Raw genomic sequence first — 23,531 nt, forward strand, 5'->3', positions numbered from 1 at the left:
TCTTGATTCGCATTTGCCTAAATCTAAATCCAAACGAACGCATCGGTGAAGCATGGGTCAAGTTTGCAGAAAATCACTTGACACTTGCTATACCACTTGAAAATTTCGTTTTTTATAATCCTTACTCCGAACGTAACTATCACAGATACACGTACATACATGAAAACTATCTGGCCTGAGAATCCGAAGATGAATTGCCTGGTGGAAATCCGAACCGCGTTCAGAGATATTAAATTGTATTCCTATGGAGCGTCAAGTGTATGGCGGTACGGGGGTGAGTACTAACCAATATTTAATCAACTTTGCTGGAGAATATTATTCTCCGGACAAATCAAGGACATATGTAGCGGACCGCTGCTGCAGCATCCTCGCATCACGCTTCTCTTCCACCCAGCTTTCGGCATGTATGGTGCGATCGTAAGAGTGAAAGAGAAAATTTGCGCACGGAGAACCCCATCAGAGCTATGGCGTGTGGCGCGTTGTGTGCCGTTAGTCCCTCGGGATGGGAATCCCTTCCCGTATTCCGCACATACGAAAGTCCGACGACCGTCGGTGCAACGCGGGAGAGGCAATCGACTCGTGAGAACAAGTGGAATACAAGTGTCGCACCGTTACTCCCTCGGGGTAAGTGAAGGTAGGGAGGCAAAAGGAGGGCGAGGGGAGGAAAAATTCATCCTCACCGTCTACCTGCAGTAAAACTCATCGCTATCCAGCATTGCACATGATTCTTGTACAAAAAAAAAAGGTATAATACGATGGATCTATTATTGGCGATTTTTACGCGATTGGTATTGTAAGGGTATCCATAAAATCAAAGTATCCAGAGAATAATTTTGAGATTTGGTCGTTTTTCATGGATGAGGTCGGTATTTTTATTATTTGCAACTATTGATCTCGATGATCACTTCTATCTTTTGCAATTTTTTGCGTACACGTAGGCGGCTTGGTCAAAAACGTCTCTTATGTCTGAAGTTTGATCGAGTTGGAATTTCAATGCACAAAAGTTGTCTGAAATATTAGTTGTATCAGGGATTGGTATGCGTCCAGTCCCTCGGGACTAAAGAGAGATCTTACTAAATTGGTTCTGTATTCCTCCATCAGGCCGAATTACTTTTTTGTTCAGGTCAGATGTACGTTCCACTCATTCTTCAACGTGGATAACAGTTTTCCATGGTCGCCATGGGAAAGCCAAATAATAATAAAATAGGCGTACTATTGACTACTGGCTGCGGGGAATATAATAAACAGCAACAACAAGAACATACGTTCATCCAAAACTGACACCTGCAAGAAAGGAATGAGGGCTCGCAGAAGTGTATATCGTATACTTATAAATCATTCAACTACTCTTCAAATCCTGTCAATTTATTAGAGTAGCTCGTGGCATCTGGAAATAGAATGATCAATGAAAGTTGATATACACATTGTCGAAATATCCGCAACGGTTATTTTCACGTACTTAACCAGAATTATGTAGCCAATATTTGGTAGGTTTACGTTCGGCTGCTGGTAGTTTCATCAATAATTCACTCCCGGTATTTGCTAATAATTACGTATCTTTTATACTCCGAGCACATTATTTAAACTTCGAACATAGTTTTGTCGAGAGAATATAAGTTGAAGAGCGGCGTATCGTCGTGGGTGCCTGCGAGAGCTCGCGCTGGGGGGGTCACTTACTACAATTGATCGTGAAATCAAGGGTTGTGTGTTCAAGACATTAGGCATCGTCGGATGATAGCTGCGTTCATTTTAACATGATGGTGGTCGCGTACCTCTGCCTGGCTCGGGGCTCCTCCATCACTCCGTTTGTCGCTATGTGCAGCAGGAGGATGTTGTAGCCGAGTGCGGGGGTGGTAACCCCGAGTTTTATCCTGCGGGATGCTTCGGGGGTATTTTGGGAAAGGAGGGTTCGTCGTGGGGGAAATCGTGGGCGGTCGTTTGGATCTAGTGGGGGTTGCTCTAGGGGTATTAAACAGCGGGGGCTTCAAGCTCGTCGTTTGTTGGACGCGGGGGTGTGGACACTCGTTGTGAACGAATCGGATAACGTCTAGGGAATCCGAAGCCATGCCATTCTCGAAGGTTTGCCACGCCCTTGCGCACCCTTTTCGCGTTATTGAATTAAGCTTATCATTTGATTTTGAGGAAACCCACCAGTCGGTTGTCTCGGGTGCTCTTAGCGGGACGAAAAACTTCGCTATCACGGATAATCGCAATAATTTGATATCGTTGATCCGATTATACCTTCGCGAGGTTCTACAGCTAGCGGAGAGGTGGTAGGTTTACATCTCCTCGTGGCCCGGTGGCCAAGGTCTTATTCTGCCCTTATTCAACGCTTCTTAACAACTTGCACGGCTACCTGCAGTCGACCGCTAGGTCTGCCCGACGGGGCGCCGGGCTGGCGTCAGCCTTCTCCGGATCGCGTTAAATCGGCAAACGTTTTCGCATCGCAAAATAAAAAGAAAAAAAAAACTAAATTGCATTAAAAAAAAATACAAACGAATCGTACACTCCAAATCTTACTCATCACGCTTCGTTTTTGTTCTATACATGTACAATATAAAATACGGACAATCGTGAGAACATCAACCAATTTTTTGATGCGGACGAATCGAATTTTTTAGTATACAACATCTCGGTAGTGCAAGAGGATAAACGTAATCGTCGTCAACGGTAACCGGAAGTGTTCTATACCGAAGGATGGACTACTCTTACTTGAATCAAGCTGCAGCCGCAGCTGCTGCAGGCTTCGAAGCTTCAAGTTGCGCCCTTGCTGCTAGTGAGATGCAATGTGGATACGGCGATCTGAGTTCCTGTTCGCAAATGAGCCAAGCTGCCTATCGTTACACGGCAGCTAGAGCTGCTGGATATCCAGGTAACACTGGTACCCCCGGTACCGGGAGTGCGACGCCTTTAGGACCGCATCATGGAGCTCATCCTCACGCTCATGGGCATCACGGAGCCCACGCTACCCCATGCTCTGTTATGGCAGCACGAAGTCAGGATGTCCATCGTCATGCTGCGTCCATCTTCCCCTCGGCTATCAACCTTCAAGGTGAGATACATAAAATTCATCATCAGTTACTATTTTCATATGTAAGCATGTTTATAATTTCCAATTACAGTAATCGCAGTTGTACATAAAAAATCACCTGATCTTTGCTTGTTAAATTCTCCAAATCTATTGACATATCCCAAATATGTAGCGACGCTTCACTTACGTGATCGTGAAGAAAGTCTTGTCTTTCTGCAAATTTTTTCATCGCAGCGACGCACGATCGTTTTCCGCCACGCCGTCGGCTGGATAAATTTACCAACACTTAAACGTCAATTTTTAGTTTTTAATCTCCAACGTGCGTGTCCGCGTGATTATTTAGTGCTAGATCGATGGAAATCTATATATTAATGAGGGGAAAAAGGTAAAATCACAGGGAGTTCGTTATAAAAAAATTGGCACTACGCCCAGAGGGCATCGAGCCTTTATAATCTTGTTAGATACATAAAAACTATTCGGTGTAGTGTGATATCTTCAATATCCGTTAAGCACCGGCTTTACAACAAGTATTTCCACTTATTTGTTCGCTTCTCTTTATATGTTATTCGTCTATTATTTATTCGGCGAAGAATCACGAGAAAATATCATTTGCAAGGGTCCAGATTTTTACGAATATTGTTTCGTCGATCAACTACACATGCAATATCATACCATATGTAGGCCTGTATTAAAGATTTAATTGTTCGTTGTGGGAACTCACGATCAGGGAAGAGATTTCGCCTATATTTATCCTAATTTAGCAAGCACTGCCAGCTTATCTGCGAAGAGATTGAGGGTTACTCGAGTCTGTATAGAATAAGAACCCTGAAGGGGAGAATGTCTGATTCTGAATGTAGTCAGTGCACAGCTTCTGAGTATATCGCATGTTCTAGTGATCTCCGAGCAATAAGTTTCCCCAGATTTTGCAACTCACATTTCGCACCGCATTGTAACAGAGAGTGCGATCCGAAAACACTCGGGCCTTGAAGATATTTGATAATGTAACGTGGGATCGTGCGACATTATCGAATATTTCAACGTCGTCGTGAATATCTTACTGCCGGCGTTAATAAATTCATAGGATGTCCGATACCGATCTTACATCCGCTAGCGCTGCATTAGAAATTCGAAACGACATTGATTCATAATACGAACATTCGCTTAATTCGAATCACAGTTTAACAATTAAGAAAATTGTCTCCTAGATATTTAGGAGTTTGATCAAACTGCAAACAAAAAATAATTGAACTTGGGTACGGTGAGCGGAGTTTGAGCTGGAATAGAATGGAAGGAATGAAAGAGAAGTCGAGTTAGAGAAACAATGGACGGAGGTCTGGTCTAATTGTAAGAAAGAAGAAAGCGGTGGATCCTTTTTAGTCCTCCATCCGATGATCTCCCTCTCGCTGAGCGTCTCTTTTCTCCGTGAAGAGTCTGCTCATCTTATCCTCCACCTCTTTCTTCGGGGGGTGCGCACCCCCGACGCGGTCGTATACCAGACTACAGGTCGCTGCTTTTCGGCCGGGAGTTTTACGTTGTAGGAGAGTTGGTTGGCTTTTGCAGATCTCTATGGCGACCACGGTGCGCATCGCGACGTGTTCCGCGAGGAGTTAACCGAAGCGGCGAACAGTAGAGGAGAGAGACAAGATGGCAGTGAAAATCGATGGATGGTTAGCTCTCAGTCATTGCTATGGTTACGTCCCTCGCAGAGCCCTCGCGGTCCTCTCTCTGATCGTGCACGACCCTCTCCTCTTGCCCTCGCCGAAGCGTCCCTCGCAACCAAGACGTTACAGCTTACAACTCTGACTTCGGATTTATGCATCACGTTAATCGCGCGATGAAACTTATCACTCGTTTCCTCTTTCGTTTGCTTACCTTCGTAACTTCCGTTTTTCTATACACATTCTCCATATTATCTATTCATTTTACCATCTGAATAATTTCATTAGTATTTTTTTTCTTTTGCCATCGCAGGTGGTTTGGGGTACAAAACTTACCCTGGTCACGACGGTCTGGCTGAAAAGAGAAAGCAGCGTCGGATACGAACAACTTTTACCTCCGCACAACTAAAAGAACTCGAACGAGCTTTTCAGGAGACTCATTATCCAGATATTTATACACGCGAGGAAATTGCGATGAAAATAGACTTGACGGAAGCGAGGGTACAGGTAAGAATTATGTCAAAGTTTATCTAAAATTAATTGACTCGATTTTTTCGGGAATTATTCAACTTGTAATAATTATCCCATAACGTATGTTATGGGGGGAAAGCAGCGTTTCCATTTATTTCGAAGATTAAATAAAATGAAGAATGAAAAAATATGTAGGCATACGATGATGCGTCAGAAACGCTGAGCAGTTTAATCCGTCAAGTCGTGACACACGAAGTGCCCATGAGGACGAAAACGGGATGGTATAATGCAATTATAACGGCCACTCACCTCCCTTCGACCAAAAGGGAACGTGAGCGATGCGATGCGATGCGATCCGATGCTATTTGCTGTTCGTGGGAGCGAGAGATTCTATAGCAAATAATCGCCTCACCTTTCATGCGCGCAGCCTTGATTCCAAAAATTTTATCTCGCAATATTCATGTGTACAGCCATAGCTGGAAAAGTTCATCGCTAAATTACGTAAAAACAAACGACACTTTGCATCGTGATATCAACTATGTTTGTACCCATTTTTGATTTCGAGTTGCCACCCACAATCCTAAATTTAAAAAAACAGGTGCAAGTCGAATGATAACTCGCGGATTCCTCATCGCGGTGCAAATTGCAGTTCGCGTTATTATGAGATCGGGGATGAAGTATAGTCATATGAATCGGACAAAGCTGTTCAATGACCTTTGGAAGTAATAATCGCTGCTGTAGGATGTAATCTGCAGCACAAGCGTTCGCTGGTTGCAGCGTTTAATGATTCAAAACTGAACGAGGGTCTAAATTCGGTGAAGTTTCATAGAATTATGATTTATATTGGGTGGATTCCAGAGACGTTATCTCGCATTAGTTCATCTTGACTCGGATTATTCGAACCCAGCTGTGGGCGCGAAATTCGTTATCGTGTCAATCGACCGACGACGATGAAGAGTCGATCCGTCCATCTGGTTGAATTATTACCGGTTACACCGAGGACTAGACCCGAGACGTAAAGATGATTTTGAATCATTGATAAACCGTCTAGAACAAACTCCCATATTTTTTATGTTCGCTGAACGTCGGGCAACAACTCGTTTCCTTGCTTCGTAACGTTCGATTCTTATTGCTTCAATCTGAGTGTTCTCAGTGCCTGGGCAAAGATGATCACGCGAATTATGCGGTTAGGGTCTACAATCGTAAGCGATGCCCCCAAAGGAGATTGCGGGCTATGGTAGGTGGTCTTGAATACGTGACCACTTTATGTACACTGCAGCAGTAGGTTATTGTAATTAATTAGGCTGCGTGTAATTAAGCGCTGAATAACAATCAATTTTCTAGTAGTTTGCGGGCTCGGAAGCAACCGCGTATCCACCACCAAGGTAGGCCTTGACGTTTATCCTTGTCGGCTAGACTTGCGAGCGAGTTTGGCTGGGTTCATTTTGCGTCAGTTTCCCTCAGTTAGGGAGGTAGCTACGAGTTTTGGCTCAGGGTTTGGCTTTCAGAGTTTTCTTCGTTAGCAGAAATATTTTTCTCTGTTCTCGTGTCACTTCTTACTTTTCGTTCGAAAGCTCGCCTTAGTTTTTTCTCCACACAACGCGCTACCGCTCCATAAATTCTCCCCTCCTTTTTTTATCGGTTTTTTTTTTTTGTCTTTCTTACTATCGCTGGCTGCTCCTCGCAATGAAAGAAGGGACAGAAGCATATCCTTCTTTTCTTTTACCTTGCTCCTTCTTCAGATCGCCGCCGTACTGTATACTTATTGACTCTATCCTTTATTCCCGAGTTCATCCGTTTGTATTTTTCTTTCTCGGTTTCCTTGAACTAGCTTCGCTTAATTTCAACCCCTGCGAACGGAAGGCCCCAGGGAATTAGGTGTACCTGTACATAAAAACTCGTGGTATGTTTTATTCAATCCAGTTTTATAACAAAAGTTCCACCTTTATAATTCACATGTGAATTGTCGATGCCGCATGTAACGCTATACACACATTTACCCATCTTTCCAAATATACCGAGCGTTACCAGCTAATAATCTAACGATTCGCTATTTAAGCAACGACTTGTTGCCGGGAAAAACTTTTGACGTATTCCAGTTTTTTAGTGCCACTGCGCGGAGTGCGCTGAATCTCAACGAGAATCGACCAAGTTCGAATCCTATCGTATTCTGGATGCAAATAAAATATAAGCGTGTCCCTTTGATCGTACCTATCGTAAATCAAAGTATACAACGTGTTATGATTTTCTTCGTTCACTCCTCGGGCGTTAATGGATATTGTAATTCTCGCAACGGAGTGATTCGGGACGTATATCTTCTCCATGCGTAACACATAGGATCACGATAAGGTGAGATCCCAAAAGTTATGTTTCGCACGCAGCGGGTAGCCGTTTATTCTATGAATGCAAATACGACGTGTGCAACTATACATCTAGGTATACGTACTTATAATGCGTACAAAGAGATACGAAACAATTCCCCCTGCACGATGTCACGGTGTAGAATTTTCATCCCTCGTTCCCCTCGGGAGACAATTGCTCACTTGTAGTGGGCCATGTATAATATGTATACCCTGTATGTAACGCGTGCCGCTACGTCGTCTTCATTGTCACCCTAATTAGCTGATTACACATCACGTACTCTTCAGGTACGCCGCAAACTTCGGACTACACATTTACACCCAGCGAATGAATGATTTGTATTTTTTCCCCACTATGGACCACTATGGATTATAAAATCGTAGGAAAAACGTGTTTCTAAAACCTCGTACCGTTCACGAATTCGCGCGTAGCTGTAACGCAATATCAACAGTGGAAACGAAAAAAAAACTCAGCGTTAGTCGACGTAAATACAATATGTATAATGAACTTATAAGTAAGATGTTCCAGTCAGCGTGTTCAGTTTGTTGCAGCAGGGTGGGAGGGATGATTCTGATGGGAATGAGGTAGTTTTGCCGGCAGAAAGCGAGCAGAGCAAGGTTTTCGGTATATATAGACGGTGGAAATGGCGGAGGGTCTGCAGGGTGGTAGGGTGGCTGATACACAAGGGGGCCATACAGAAGCGTACGTATACCCTGGTAATTGCCAGAGCTATGTAGATCCACTTACAGTGATTAAAAACTGTCCTGCTGAGTATCATTTCGACCAGGACCAACCAAAACCCAGCCCTACAATCTACATCCACAACCACCGATACCGGAGCCAGTAGGATAACGGTATCTGTGTGAAGGCTTCGGGCGAACGTCTCTCTCATTCTCCGGTGAGAGGCAATTCAAAAATTTTCACTCACGTTGCTCAATTTACATCTACACTACAGTGCGTAGCTTGGAGCGTTCGAAATGGTCAATGGAATTCTTCTCTTTCATTCTATAAGGTATGTTCGTAGACTCGCCTTTGTCACGTCAACAATTGTGGTTTCGCCCTCGAGATAGTGACGAAGGGTGTACCTATGTTTGAGTATGTCGATTGACCTTGCGCCCGAATACAATACACATTAGTCCCTGATGTTCGATCGCGGTCACCTGCCGGATGGTTCAAATCCCACTTATTGCGTTTCTTTTTTTAACGTTCTATAAACTTACAGATCAAAGATCATCGTTATCCAGTAGTACTTTAATCTGTGAATCGCTGCAAGTGCAGAATAAGCAATTAATGAAATTTATGCAATAGCGTTATGATACATGGCTGCGTATTTCAGTGCGTATACCTTCGTAATTGTTCATAGCCAAAGGGTGTTGAGCAACGGGGGTATAATTTTCCAGCGCGTAGGTATACCTGTTACGATTATAACGGTATCAAATTTATTATTTGTGACATGAAAATTCGTCTTCACTACAGTTGAAATAAGGAGGATAAGTTAGTACTGTAAGACACTTCCGCTCGTCTTAACATGGATTAATGTAGAATCGCGTAAGTAACTCTTCCAAGTAATGAGTTTGGCCGTGCCAAAGGAGGTTAATTAAGATTCGAAAGGTGCTCGAAAATGATAATAACAATAAGAATAATGTTATTAACAAAAACGACAACAATAACAATAATGTAAATGAGTAGTGTACTACAGTTCGTACAATCAAGGGAAACTCGGTAATTCTTTTTTTCTTATTTTCGTATCCCCCCCTTGACTTCAATTAGCGTGCGCATTCCGAAATTATTTCTGCATCTCTGCAGTGATCGCGAATTTAAATTTCGCTGGGCGTACGATGCGGAGCCATCGAGCGAGCGCGTTAACGAGCAGGGAAATGGTGCTAACGTATGTGATATTTTTTCATTCGACAAAAAATTCTCTGTACGTAATGCCCTCATTCGGGTTGGGTCAATCCGTGGGGGCGTAATCAACGAAAACGCATACATTCGTCCGGCAATCAAACGAAATAATCTGCACAGATTAGAGACGAATCGCCGTGTGCACATCCTGAATAGAAATAAAAAAGATCATGAATCCTGGAATTCAACATCCCCTGTGAAAGCGTCACCCGAATATCACCCGAAACGTTGGAATAAATGAGGTGAATTCTTTTTCCCTCGCATTGCGACACAAGTTATCAAAATTCCTGCAATGGTTGGATCTTTTTTTTCTCGCGATCGTGGCGCAGATGTCCTGGTGTTTGCTTTGTTCGACGGAACAAGGGCCGGCGTTGAACGTCACCCCAAATAAAGCAGCGATTAAATATTTATCTGAGGCAAGGACATCTGTCATTCCCCTTTTTCCCTCTTCCTCCCTCCTTTTTGCCTTGTTACATTTTATTTAGCCGAGTATTTATTTAACATTAACACCCAGGATGGTCTCAATTCTTTCCTCACTGTACATACTTATAACATGTGCATGTATATCATACGCGATGTATGAATATACAACAGTAGACCACCGGTTGTACAAACAGACGCATGTGTCAACGTTGAGTTAATTCGCAGCCTCCTTATGCGGAGTAACAGGTACATAAATTACCCTATATTTACGAGGAGGGTGGAATACATTGTGTATATTTGTATCTAGTGACGAGGTTTATTCATCGTGAAAAATATGCGATATCGCAGGTACGATATTGTTTTTGCACTATTTATTGTACAATTGAAAAATGTAGTCCTGCAGGTATAACAATAGGAATATATCAACGATTTTCGCAACAACAATGGGATTTGCAACGCATTTAATTTATCGGTATACCGGTACATTCGAAACCAGTTTCCATGGAGAGATGGAGAGAGAAGAGAGCGGAGAGGAGAGAATGGCACGTTCAGCAGTTGATAAAAATCTAATAGCGGTGTTTGTCCTCCGGAAAAGGCAATCACGTTCATCATACTGCTCGTTTTACTCACCCCATTCCGCTTGCACCCTCCACCCTTTTATCAATATCACCCTTTTCCCTCCTCTCTCACCTTCCGAGATATATAGGTGTACCTATACCTACGTGTTTGTGTACGTTCGGCTATACCTGCTGCCATATAGAAATATATACAGAGGGCAAGGGACCTGGGGGCGGGATTGAGGGGAGTATAAACCCTGTTACGCCTGGTCAGACAAACGGTAAAGCAAATAAATCCGCTACTTTAACATGCAGGTCACCACCGTTTCGTTTGTTTTATTTGTTATGTATTTTATTTGCCAAATAGAGCCAATTACGACGATGTAGGTACACCACCACCACTTGTCTGCTGGAATACTGTACGCACTTATAGTTACATAGCGTCAACGATGAACTGAACAATAGGGTGAACACAATCAGTGCGCGGGAGGTGTTTACGTGCATTTCATTTCGATAAGTCTTCTATACCATTCTAAAAAGTTTAGATTCAGTCCAATATCGTATCGCGAGGAAATACAAATTCTTTCACTTACCTCGCGACTGTAAGAAACCGAAAAATCTCAATTCTTCCGCTTCGACAAGCAAAAAAATTGGAGATCACTTGATCAATGTGATAGATGAAGATTCCTGCACTCGAAATAAGTAAAGATACTTCATAAAATCATTTCTTAGCCTAGAATTGGAGAAAATCCAAGAGACACCCCTTTGGATTTTTTCGATTTTTGAGCAAAAATAAATCATTATTTTAATTGGGTTTAATATGCTTTTCTTACGTATTTTGACCTCAGGAATCCAAATCTGAAAGAAAAATTGATCTATCTCTGAAATTGACCGAGCTATCGCCAATTTTCAGCTTTTTGGGGTCAAAAATAAAAAATTCATTTTTTAGTCTATCTTAACGTAATTTGAGCTCAGAAATCTGAATCCGAAAGAAAAATCGGTCTATCTGCAAAAATGACCGAGTTATCCCCATTTTTTTGCATTTTTTGGCATAAATTTGAGGATATCTCGAAGGGAAAAAATCGTAGCTCAATTTGGACAACGGATTCGTGTTCCTGAGGTCAAAATACATAAGAAAAGTGCCATACGATCGATTTTAAAAAATAAAAATTTTTGGTCAAAATTTGAAAAAATCGTAAGGGGTACCCCTTGGAAAAATCTCAAATTTTGGCCAAAAATTTTTATTTTTTAAAATTGATCGTATGGCACTTTTCTTATGTATTTTGACCCCAGGAACACGAATCCGTTGTCCAAATTGAGCTACGATTTTTTCCCTTCGAGATATCTCCATTTTTATGGTAAAAAATGCGAAAAAATGGGGATAACTCGGTCATTTTTGCAGATAGATCAATTTTTCTTCCACATTCGGATTCCTGAGCTCAAATTACATTAAGATAGACTAAAAAATGAATTTTTTATTTTTGACCCCAAAAAGCTGAAAATTGGCGATAACTCGGTCAATTTCAGATATAGATCAATTTTTCTTCGAGATTCGGATTCCTGAGGTCAAAATACGTGAGAAAAGCATATTAAACCCAATTAAAAAAATGATTTATTTTTTGCTCAAAAATCGAATTTTTTTTCGGTTTTTCAAGAGTAATCTCACGTATAATCAGCTCAGGAATCCAAATCTGAAAGCCAAAATCATCTATTCATGCAATCGATCGAGTAATCATCAATTATTCGCTGTTGGGAGCAGAAAAATTGAGACATATCGATTGGTTTTAGTCGTAGACCCACTTTGTTTTTATCGCAATCCATGCATGGGTCGAAATATTCGGATTTCTCAATTCACCAGCAAACCCGAGCTTAGCTGGAGTCAGGTAGCCACGGACGCGCGGTTTGTTGTGGGGCGTCACCTCTGCTGAGCCCCGAAGGTGACGTCTCACAACAAAGCGCTACGCTGCTGGCTGCGCTGACTCCAGCAAAGCTCGGGTTTGCTGGTGAATTGAGAAATCCGAATATTTCGACCCATGCATGAACTGCGACGAAACAAATTGGGTCTACGACTAAAACCAATCGATATGTCTTATAATTTTTCTGCTCCCAACAGCGAATAATTGATGATTACTCTGATTATAGGTGAGATTACTCTTGAAAAACCAAAAAAAAAATCTATTTTTGAGCAAAAATAGATCGTTTTTTTTTTAATTGGGTTTAATATGCTTTTCTTACGTATTTTGACCTCAGGAAAATGAATCCGTTGAGCAAATCGAGGTACGAATTTTTCTCATCGAGATATCCTTGATTTTTCACTTTCTGGATGGATAAATTGACCATAACTCGATCGATTTTACAAATAGATCAATTTGACGTCCAGAAAAGGATTTCCGAGCACGAAATGAACAATTTCAGGGACTTAGACCCGATTCGTTGCTCGTTTTTGGATTCTTTTTCTATAACTAGAAATTCATGAATTATTACTTTTAGGTGTGGTTCCAGAACAGACGTGCCAAATTTCGGAAACAGGAGCGACTAGCTCAGCAAAAATCAACGAACCAAAGTGGCGTGGGAGGTGATAGCGGCGCATCGAGCCCAGTTGCCGGAAGTGTCAAGACAGAAGGACGTTCCCCAAGGAGCCCAGCAACGCCTCCGGGAAATTCAAACAGCGTCCATTCCGTTGCCGAAGTAAAACCGATATCTAATTCTAACTTAATAAACTCAAAACATTCGAACGACGGACCTGGAGATTTGCATTCTTCGCCAATACTTCGTGGCGGGGGTGGAGGGAGTTGGGGATCATGCAGCCCAAGGCCATTCTCAACAGCCCTACCGCCCTACCTTCTTGATCCACTGCCTCTTAAAACAGCAAATCTTTACTAATCTTAGTTTAACCTTACGAATCTGTCGAAGGTTATTTGTAAATAGATGTACGACGACGAACGTAAGCGATCATCAGAGGCGGTTGGTATTTCGGATACATGGATATAATTTTCCGCAGTGGTTCAGGATCAATGATTGTCCGTTTGTTCGTTTTTCTTTTTGATCAACTACGGCCACAACTTACCAGATTTCAAATTCGTTTGGTGTCTACAGGGAACTGGTAAGTTTTCAACCATTATATTTCATTTTCATTCGCAAATCAATATCATACAATTCCAGAAAGATGTGCATTTTACTAACATTGCTTTATAAATGAATCGGATAGAACGTTAGATGGCTCTATACTTATATGGTAGACTTTATCGACGATTTCCCCTCTTTCGGGGTCGAAATCTGCCAACACGTGGCTTATTTCACTTTTCGATTCTCGTCCCCAAGTTCAATCACTCGAGTGAACAACAATCACCCTTATACAGACTGCGGTGAAACCGCAACATTGCACAGACCGCGAAGCTCGACGCACACAGACCTAATAAATTCATTTCATTCTTGTAATTCACCAGCAAGAAAATTACAAATTCTTTTTTTCCATCCCTATTAATTCTATATACATATCAGCCGTCTCTGAAAAATTTCTATTGGTTCCATGTAATGAATTATTATCGTCAAATGGGAAAAAAAACAATATTATTATATCATTAATATGTGACTGGAACTTGTACAGTTGTTGCTATAAATATATAAAATTAGTGTTTTACACCACATCCAAATTAATCACTTACCTTACCAAAAAATGAACGAGTGTGACGTTACATCATACCTGCTTATGAAGCGGTATAAAAATTACAATATCATATAGAAGCACGAAAAAAATGTAATCAATAACTCTTTTTCTTTTCTTTCGAGGCAAAAAAAGAAAACAAAATTTTTGTGATTGATATCTCGATACGTTTGCGAAACAAGACCAATGAAAAATAATTATTTATTTATCGCCCTTTATATATCCGATACAATTGTAGTCGTAAAAAAACGAGATAAAAAATTCAATTCGAAACAAACAAACAAAGAAAAGCTCAAATATGACCGATACCGAATAACGGAATGTCGAAAAAATCGTGATCGAAGGGCATATACGCATATAATCATTATAATAGGGCGTCAAAGTCCGCGTAATTTGTACGTTAAGATTTCCAAAAATATTTATTCAAAATAACATTTCTCTCTAGTCGAAATTACATAATATTTAATAATAATAATATGTCGCGACCATTAATACACGTGTACGGGTATTAGACGCTATAACGATTGAGAAATTCTGTCATATACGTACATGACATTAGCATGGGTAATTAGGTGGGTATGTGTGTAATCAGTTTGTACTTGCAGTAATGTTTGTTCGAAAATTTACTGATTACTGCTGATATTTATAATAATAATTATAGTAATAATAATAGTAGTAGTAGTAGTGGTGATGGTAGTAGTAGTAGCAGCAGTAGTAGTAGTAGTAGCAGTAGCAGTAGTAGTAGTAGTAGTAGTAGTAGTAGTACTAGTAGTGGTGGTGTTGAAGTAGTAGTAGTAGTAATAAGAATAATGATAACAATGATAGTATCAATGATGCTGGTAATGACGATGATGATGATAATGATGATGATGATGATGATAATTATAACAACACCACCATTTAACAACAATAACTATAACATCATTGACGATTGTCGGGTTGTGTAGCATACGAATCACATAGTAGAGCAGCGGTGGAAAAAAGAAAAAAGGAAGGAGTGAAGAAAAGAAATGGTGTTGAAAAAAACATGTAGGTAATGTCAATTGTTCATAATAATTGTTATTCTTCGCCATCAGTGTGTCCAGCTGGTCGTTCGTGATTATGTTCATTATAGTTCTGTGTTTTAAAATTGCGATGATTAGTTTTGTTTCTCTAGTTTATTATTTGGTTCGTCGTATATGGTCACGTCAGCATTTATACTTTATTAATAGAGCGGGTGAATTATTACTGTTTTCTAGTTATTTTTCTTTAACGGACCATCGCCACTTATTGTAAGCGCATTCACTTAGCCTTCCTTCCGTTAGCCAAAGACAGACTAACCACCAAGATTTGCTGTGTGATTTGATTAGAAAAAAAAAATCAGTTAAGCCATGGACAGAGTTCCGGCACCAACGCCGAAGCCAACACCTTTGGGGCCGAAGCTCCTTCCGTAGCAACTACGGCAGTAAATTTCACCGTCGGGTGCATCGTTCAAATTTGTCGAGTCTAGCGAACGACGACAGTCCGCGCAGCTGAAGCAACGTTTATGCCAAACTCTGTTCTTAGAAATCATCTGTTCGGCAGCATAAACCGAGTATCCACACCGCGAGCACCCATTTCCGTCGGTTCGCTTTTGCCCAACTTTAGGGTTCGAGTCGATGCTGAAATGAAATGACAAAAACGTAAGTTTTTCAAGTCCATTTTCATACCAGCGTCAAGATCAGTTAATGACTAGTTAGCACTTACTATGACGGTGCACTATCACCGTTCGTTGACACCAGGGTGGGAGTGTGTCCAAATCCAAATCCTTTCGGCCCGAAGAGTTTGCCGTAACACGCGCGACAATGGATTTCCTTGTCTGGACCGTCGCAAGCTAGCATCGAATCCAGAGGTCGGTGACATTCGGCGCAGTTGAAACATTTCTTGTGCCACATTGTGCCCTTGGCAAGTTGTTGCTCGGCCGCAAATACCATACCACCGCAACGGGGACAACCCTGTCCTAACGGAGCCTTGATCGAGGTGGTGTCTGGGTTGTAAAATGGACGACTCTTCGATATTTCCTCCTCGCTGTAATCATTCCAGTATAAAGATGTAAACTTGGGAACTTGGCTGTTGATAATTGAGTCCGGTACATTGTATATGAATGTGTTATTTTTCAAATCCAATTGCACTCACGTGAGTCCGTCGGTCTGCAGAAAACCAGATCCACATGCAAATCCGTATCCGTGAGGTCCCCATTTTTTGCCGTAACAGGTCTTGCAGTAAACATCCTTGTCCGGTCCGTCGCATGCGATGATCGAGTCGAGGGTCTTGGTGCAGTCCCGGCACTTGAAACATTTTCTATGCCATTCGCTACCCTTGGCAAGGACTTGCTCAGCGGCGAATACTACTCCACCGCAACGTGGACATCCCTTGCCAGGTGCCGCCTTGATTATCGCCGTGTCGACAACCGTCGTACGTGGAGCAGCATCGCTGTACGGTCGATATTATATTATTACCGTGAAAAAATAGCTTCGTCTTTCATTTACAATATACACACAGACGGACACACAAATAAATATACGATACAAGTAGGTACGTACATACAGGGATAGTTTTTTCACAGACAACTCTGATCATTCTCAATCTTATGTAAAACTCGGGGGGACTATACATCACACGGGCAAAGGAAACATGGAGCTTTTTTTTTTAAGATAACGCGTCAAAATTGCAATTTTCCACCGAGGGAGGAATAATTGTACATGGGTGAGGTAAACGTAGGATTATTATCGGCAGTATTAGCAACAGCGGCACGAAGCGTTAGACGCGCGGGCAAAATGTATCTTACGATAACAATAATTAAAGGTGGAAGGGAACAGTAAGATTTGAAGATGAGGCGTACCCCTCGTCTTCTATATCGCACTGAAGCCCCAGCCAGACTACTCCAGCGTGACCGATACCGCGAGGCCCAAATTTCTTCGGATAGCAAGCTGTTAAGCAGATACAAAAGCGCATCGTATAATCAATGTAGAAAAGCTGAGGGAGGTGCATTCATTATTATTATCGTTATTAATATCTTCCATCCTTCCTCAGCCTGCAACCCACCCGTTGGCGTAGCAGTCGCTTTGAAGAGCACCACCACCCTGACCGTATCCGTAACCCTTCGGACCAAATCTCTTGCCGTAGCACACTGGAGAGAATACAGATTAGGGTTTGCCTTTTCTTTAATTTTTTTTTTATGTTTGGTTTTTGTAAAGAGAGAGGAATGTTTTTCATGGTTCACAATTGGATTAGCACATCATCGGCAGGGATACGAAGTCGCGTTGCAAATGATATAGCATTTTTTCCATGACATTGATGAAAGATGAGTCGATTACGACAATTGTGTTTCAGTTTGAATATTTCTGCGATATCATATCCCGGGCGAAACGAAGCTTTCGAATTTTATTCAGCTATTCGGAATCTTCTTTCTTACCTTTGCAATAAATATCTTTGTCGGGACCTTCGCAGCAATTGACAGAGTCCAATCGTTTCGCACAGGAGCCACACTTAAAACATTCCTTGTGCCATTGCTATACACGAAACACAAACAACGGAAAAAATTTGTTAGTCACTGAGAAAATGTTCCTTTTTTCGGAAGGGACACAGATGTGATAATATGTATGTAGAGTACACTCGATGTCGTTGTTGTTAAAACTTTTGGTTGAGTCAACTGTAAGGGTTTGTCTATGTCTCTTTTCATAATATTGTCAACATTAACATTATTATTGTTCGTGTTATTATTATTATTACCATGATTATAGACGGACCTACAACATTGGAAGTGACAAAATGCAAGATAGTGCCACTTGTAAAATATTAGTATATCTGCAGTTTCGGGGTATAATTGGAATTCGGAGGCGCGAAAGAGTTTCCACGATCGCTCTGAGAAAGGACTTCCGCAGCGGTAACGTTCACGGAGAAGGTAATTTTTTATTTTCATTCGTTTGTGTATCGTAAATTTTGATGAAGATTTGAAGTATTAATTACAACGAGTTATTATTCGTGAGCTTTGTCTCTTTTTTTTTCTGTACACATAACGTACCATATCGAGGGACAAGTGCGACAGAAGATAAAGAAACCAGAAGAAAAAGTAAAAAAATTGGGAATTGAAAATGTGGGGAGATGAAAGTGGTAAATCGCGAACAACGTAGGAAGTAGTTGTTATTCCTACGATATTTTTTGGTTTTTGGTTGTTCTGTTGCTTTTAAATTTATTACAAAAAGATGACGATATAAGACATGATTTAATGGAAGGGGGGTCAACCGAATGTCTAGTACCTCTACAATAAATGTCTCGATCGGGGCCGTCGCAATGTAGGGTGGAGTTGAGGGTGCGATGACAGATCTTGCACTTGAAGCATTCCCTATGGTAGCCCTAGTCACAAGAAGTGATAACAACAACAAGACCGTAAGTGGACGGCGTAGTATATTTACGTTGCCGACCTCTACAACGATCCATAATATAGCAGTTTACACAATACATCTACAATATGTATTGCATAGCAGGAATAGCCCTCGGAAGAAGATTTGACATTTTTCGACTTACCCTTCCACGAGCCAACATCTGCTCGGCGGCATAAACGTATCCTCCGCAACGCGGGCAACCTTCACCGTCCGGGGCCTTAGCTATGGCACGTGATTCCAACACCGCTTGAGATCCTCTATTCCTGAAAATACAATCCCAAATTTTACACAAATATTATAATAAAAATTATCAGTATTAGGTGTAATTTGCGTTGCTGCCATTGTGCCAAATTCGAGCCAAATCTCGTATGATTATCTATCGTAAGTATTTCCATTTTCATATTATGATTTTTCAATTCTTGCCATGGCGACTACCCTATCAGGATTACGAGATTTGGATCGATGGAAGCTCAATTTGCAAATGGAAGCCAGTATTAACATAGTGAAAGAGAATCAAAAGACAAAAGTCACGTAGAAGAAGAATAAAGTAGACATGTAGTTACGGTACAAATCATTGAGCAAGAGCAAACTTTGATCATAAAAAGAAGAAAAGAAACAACGCAAAAAAAGGAACAACAATTAAAAATCATAAAATCGTAGGTAGACGATCAAGTGCCAGTATTCTTTTTTCTCTATTCGAACGCATAGTTCTTAAATGCATTCGGTGGGCTAGAATTTGAATATCATATTTGACTTGTTACTCTCATTAGAGTCTCTGATAATTTGTGCTTACATTTGTGAAGCTTGCAAATTGAATTAATGAAAACTGCATATAGTTATGTTAGATACATAATAATAGATATACATAATGAATATAAATAATGAACAATGGTTACTTTGTTAAACAGAATAATCCCCAACCACGCGCGATTCGCTACCGCCGAGCCCAAGAGGATAGCCGAAAAGCAGAGCTGATAATTACAGAGCCAAGCTGAACCTTTACGGCTTAGCTTAGCTGCAGTTATATTATAGCCAAGGCGGTTGGCCGATTGGGCAGGCAGGCAGGCAGGCAGGCAGGCAGACTGGCGGGCAAAGTTAGTTATCCGTTAAGGAGTTATCAATGGTACGTTAATGGAATCTTTTTTTCCTCTTTTTGTACGTGTACATATAAATTGTAAAAATGATTCGGGGTAGTTGTGAATATTATGTAGAAATAGGAATCGAAGGGATGAATAGAGACGTTTGGTCGCGTGAGAGTACAAGGGGATGATACAGGTCATGCGGGATGTATGTACCATGAGGAGGATTTATTAGAAGAATTTGCAGGCGAAGCAAAGCAAAGCAAAGCGTCACGCGGGCGCAATACTCGGTTGCTCACCATTTATAATCGCGTGTGTGCGTGTGTGATCGAATATATCAATGGCTGAATCCCAAATGGCTTGAACTCGGCGGGGCTGGCGGGGAGAGGGGGGTTGACACATCACATATTATCGCGACAGTATTTCACATTTACAGTGGTTATTTATTAATTAATAATAGCACTTATTACAGATGGTACAAATTATCCTAAATTCTAAAAAATTATCATTTAAAATATATATGCATTATACTGCACGAGCGTTGTAGTAATTTATGCCCAAGGGCAATTCATAAAAAACGAATTAAAAACGAAAAAACTAACAAAATTAAATCCTCATGTAAAATATCCCATGTGAAGAAAAGAAAAAAAAACGAAACCGAAAAAATCAAAAGATTTTTTTCCAATATTTGTTGTTTTTTTTTTGATTTGTTTGTTAAATTTTTATCCATTCATTATTTTATAGTTGTTGCTGTGGTTATTATTAATATTAATATTATCACTGCTATTATTATATCCCAGACCGGAAGGCTATAACATATCATGTTAATGTGTTTCTTTTTTGTTGAAAAGTAAGAATTCTTACATTCAATATATAAAACGAAGAGAAATAGAGAGGGGGGAAAAATTTAATTTAAAAATCGGAAGAAACTTGAGATTCGTATTTATATTATTTTCGTATTGTTATATCGTATATAATAATCATATAACACAAAATGCTTATGAAGAGGAAAGATGGTAAATAATTACAATGTCAAATTAAAGAGAAAAGAATAAAACGGAAAACTGGTAGTGTTACACGTTTGAAACGTTTGGCAGGTGGTGGAGTGGGTGTTGGGCACAGGGGTATAGAATAATAGAAAATTAGGGGACATGCGTTTTTCTGATGCATGGTAGATATACCTATATATTTCTTTGGTAATCATAAATTTAGTCAACGTCATCGATGTTTGTATGAACAGTCTTGCTAAATTTTGTCTCATTATTCGATGTTAGTCGTTACCGAATGTGGTTGTTGTGTATACATGTCGAGTTTTAGACAGAAAAAAAAAAACAGAAAATCAAATCCACATTGTGCAAGGTATAAAATTTCGTGCAAAAACTCCATGATATAATCTACGGCAGCGCAGCTACTTGCATATTTTGATATTATGATATATAAGTATATAGGACATAATCAGGTATTATTATATTGTATAACTATACTGGAGCATATATTAACTGAAGAACGAAAGAAAATAAAACGTCGTACAATGTGTCGTAATTCATACGATGTTACCGTAAGAAAAAAGGATATTCACGCATGCATTAATTCGGTGAAAAGTATTTCGTACAAATATATACTCAATTTGTTATGTATCGCTTGTTTAACGAGTGTTGTTGATGTCACCACCGTATTTCGTTGTTGGTTACTTATGTTCTCATTTTTTTCCGCTAATTTTTTTTTTTCTTCAACTCTTAGGTATGTACAGAGGGACCTCGATAAGGGTGTAATTTTTAGGGGCTAGGGGGAGGGCGACCGCACTCACTCGGACTCCTTGAGGTGTTCACCGGCATCCATGGACAGGCATCCGGCACCGCCACCGAATCCGTAACCCTTAGGGCCGAATTTACGGGCGTGGCAAACCTTGCAGAAGAGCTCGTTCTCGTGCTCGGAGCAGTTTGTCGAGTCGAGCAATTTACTGCAGAGTCCTGCAATTCAATGGAAAACCACCCGGGTTTGTGAAAATTCATTTGTTCATTTCGGTATTTAATTCATGGTGTTGCTGGCTCATAATGTCTGTTGGATCCGCCAAAACCAGGATTGGCTATACGGGTTTTGACTTATCCAGATCACGGAACATCAGATTGAGCAGTAATTAAAAGTGCATTGTATTTGCCATCTTCCAACTCTTCCAAACACATAAATCCCGGCCTTGTGTGTCATCTAATCTCTGGGAGTGCAGTTGGAAGAGATTGTAAATAAAATGAACCTTGAACCGATTGTGTAAACTGAATAGTTGCCGAGTTAGGAATTTTCGAGCTATGGGAAGCTGTATTCGTTTAATTCTAATTTGGGTGACCCGGAATCAGTTGATTTGTATCATCGTCTGTATTTTTTTTTCTTTCAGTTGTTAGGGTTGGTCGCTGACAAAATGCAGCTATGAATTAGGTGCATTATCGAGAGCATCGAGATGTGGAAGCAAGAAATTGTTTCGGCGACGCGTAATAATAATGCGGTACGCGTTGACGATAATAACCGGAATTCGGTAATCACATCACTCACCGCACTTGAAGCACATCTTGTGCCATTTTAGTCCACCGGCAACGCGTTCCTCTGCGGCGTAGACGGATTTGTTGCACTTGGGGCATTTCGGGTGTTCGACGGGCTTGAAAGGCATTTTGCTTATTCTGAAATTCAAGGTAAAATTCATTCATTAATATCCCAAGTCTCCATCTTCGCAACATCTGAACAGTTTCTCATCGAACTTCCGACGTAAAGTTTGGAGTCTCGTGAATCAGTAAGTGGAATAAAATCAGAATAATCCAGGTGGGAATCGGATGCCGAATGTTTTGTGATTCGAATCTTTATCTGACAATAAGTCGTAATCGAAGTGCATATATTTTTTCAGAGATCCAAGCTTTAAACGGAGGATCCCAGGGCTACCGGTAATGACCCGAAGAGGGTAGGGGGACTATCGGCCGTCAGCAACCGTATCTATTTCCGTAGATAGTGTCGAAAGTAAGAGAGGGATGAAGAAGATTGAAGAAGAAGAAGAAGAAGAAGAAGAAGAGGAAGGAGAAATATAGACGCCGCTCGCCCGTTGGTTACCAACTATTGGGTTTGGGCTATATTTGTTACGGCGTAGGCACGTCGGTCAACGACGGTACCCCGACGACGCCGTATTAGGGAGCGTGTGAAAGCATCGCTGCTTCCTCCCACCCCCTGACGTATAACTAGTTCCTTCCGTTACATACATACACTTGAAACTTCTCCCTCCTTTTTACCGTGAAATCAAAAATTATCCTCCATCAACCCGTGCATGCGCTCTAGCGATTCTATTCGCATACTTAGAGTTTTGCGTGTGTAGCTGGATGGCCGGATCAGATGTTAGCCGAATATATAAGTCGAGCATTTGTATATAGTCGATTCAGTGGTTCAACCGACCACCGGCCATCCACTATCAATTTTAATTTTTTTGTTTTCTCTTTCTCTGCTTTCGTTTCGGTTTACTTCACTGATTGCCCGGTGTTTTATCAACCGATGATTCCCTGTACTATATTCTACCCCAACTTTTTTTTTGTCTTTTATAGAAGCATCCCTTGATCGCATGCGTTCATTTATGCCGTACCTCCCGAGTCTACGGAAATTTGTTTCCCTCGACAATTCGATGCACTTTTTTTGTACTCACCACTATGTTTCGGCTTTATCGGTCGAAGGTGAGAGAGATCGTGGAGTTTCTAAACACCGTAAACACTCTACACCGCACTAATACTGGATTCGAATGGCTGATCCGGCGCGGTGCGAGTCCTAGTCATACCAAGGTTTGCACACGGCACGTGCATCGTTCTAGCGATGGAAATGACGGCGGCGGGGCGTCGGCGAAGGGTCGGTGAGGGATGAAGAGGCGTGGAGGCGGTGCAGGTGGAGGCAGCGGTAACGGTCCGAGCGGATCGTCTTGAACGAGCGTTACCAGCTTGCTCACTTTCTTGGTCCATCGTTC

The 23,531-nt window shown here is 41.1% G+C and overlaps 2 protein-coding genes across 2 annotated transcripts; one reads left to right on the plus strand and one right to left on the minus strand.

Moving 5' to 3' along the window:
* Positions 1–485: 485 nt before the first annotated feature.
* On the plus strand, positions 486–14,432 carry LOC105694133 (paired mesoderm homeobox protein 2A-like). The gene is made up of 4 exons (XM_012414512.2): positions 486–624; positions 2,622–3,052; positions 5,003–5,196; positions 12,894–14,432. Exons 2-4 carry the CDS (start codon positions 2,698–2,700, stop codon positions 13,284–13,286), a joined length of 942 nt encoding a protein of 313 aa, XP_012269935.1. The 5' UTR covers positions 486–624; positions 2,622–2,697; the 3' UTR covers positions 13,287–14,432.
* A 674-nt stretch (positions 14,433–15,106) lies between these two features.
* Positions 15,107–23,379, minus strand: LOC105682934 (muscle LIM protein Mlp84B). Its single transcript, XM_012395186.3, has 9 exons — positions 23,220–23,379; positions 22,094–22,218; positions 21,357–21,519; positions 18,613–18,733; positions 17,501–17,597; positions 17,131–17,215; positions 16,222–16,518; positions 15,793–16,113; positions 15,107–15,707 (listed from the first exon to the last, which is right to left on the minus strand). Exons 2-9 carry the CDS (start codon positions 22,206–22,208, stop codon positions 15,431–15,433), a joined length of 1,476 nt encoding a protein of 491 aa, XP_012250609.1. The 5' UTR covers positions 22,209–22,218; positions 23,220–23,379; the 3' UTR covers positions 15,107–15,430.
* Between the last annotated feature and the right edge of the window lie 152 nt (positions 23,380–23,531).

Source organism: Athalia rosae, chromosome 5 (assembly GCF_917208135.1).
Source record: "Athalia rosae chromosome 5, iyAthRosa1.1, whole genome shotgun sequence".
Lineage (NCBI taxonomy): Eukaryota > Metazoa > Arthropoda > Insecta > Hymenoptera > Athaliidae > Athalia > Athalia rosae.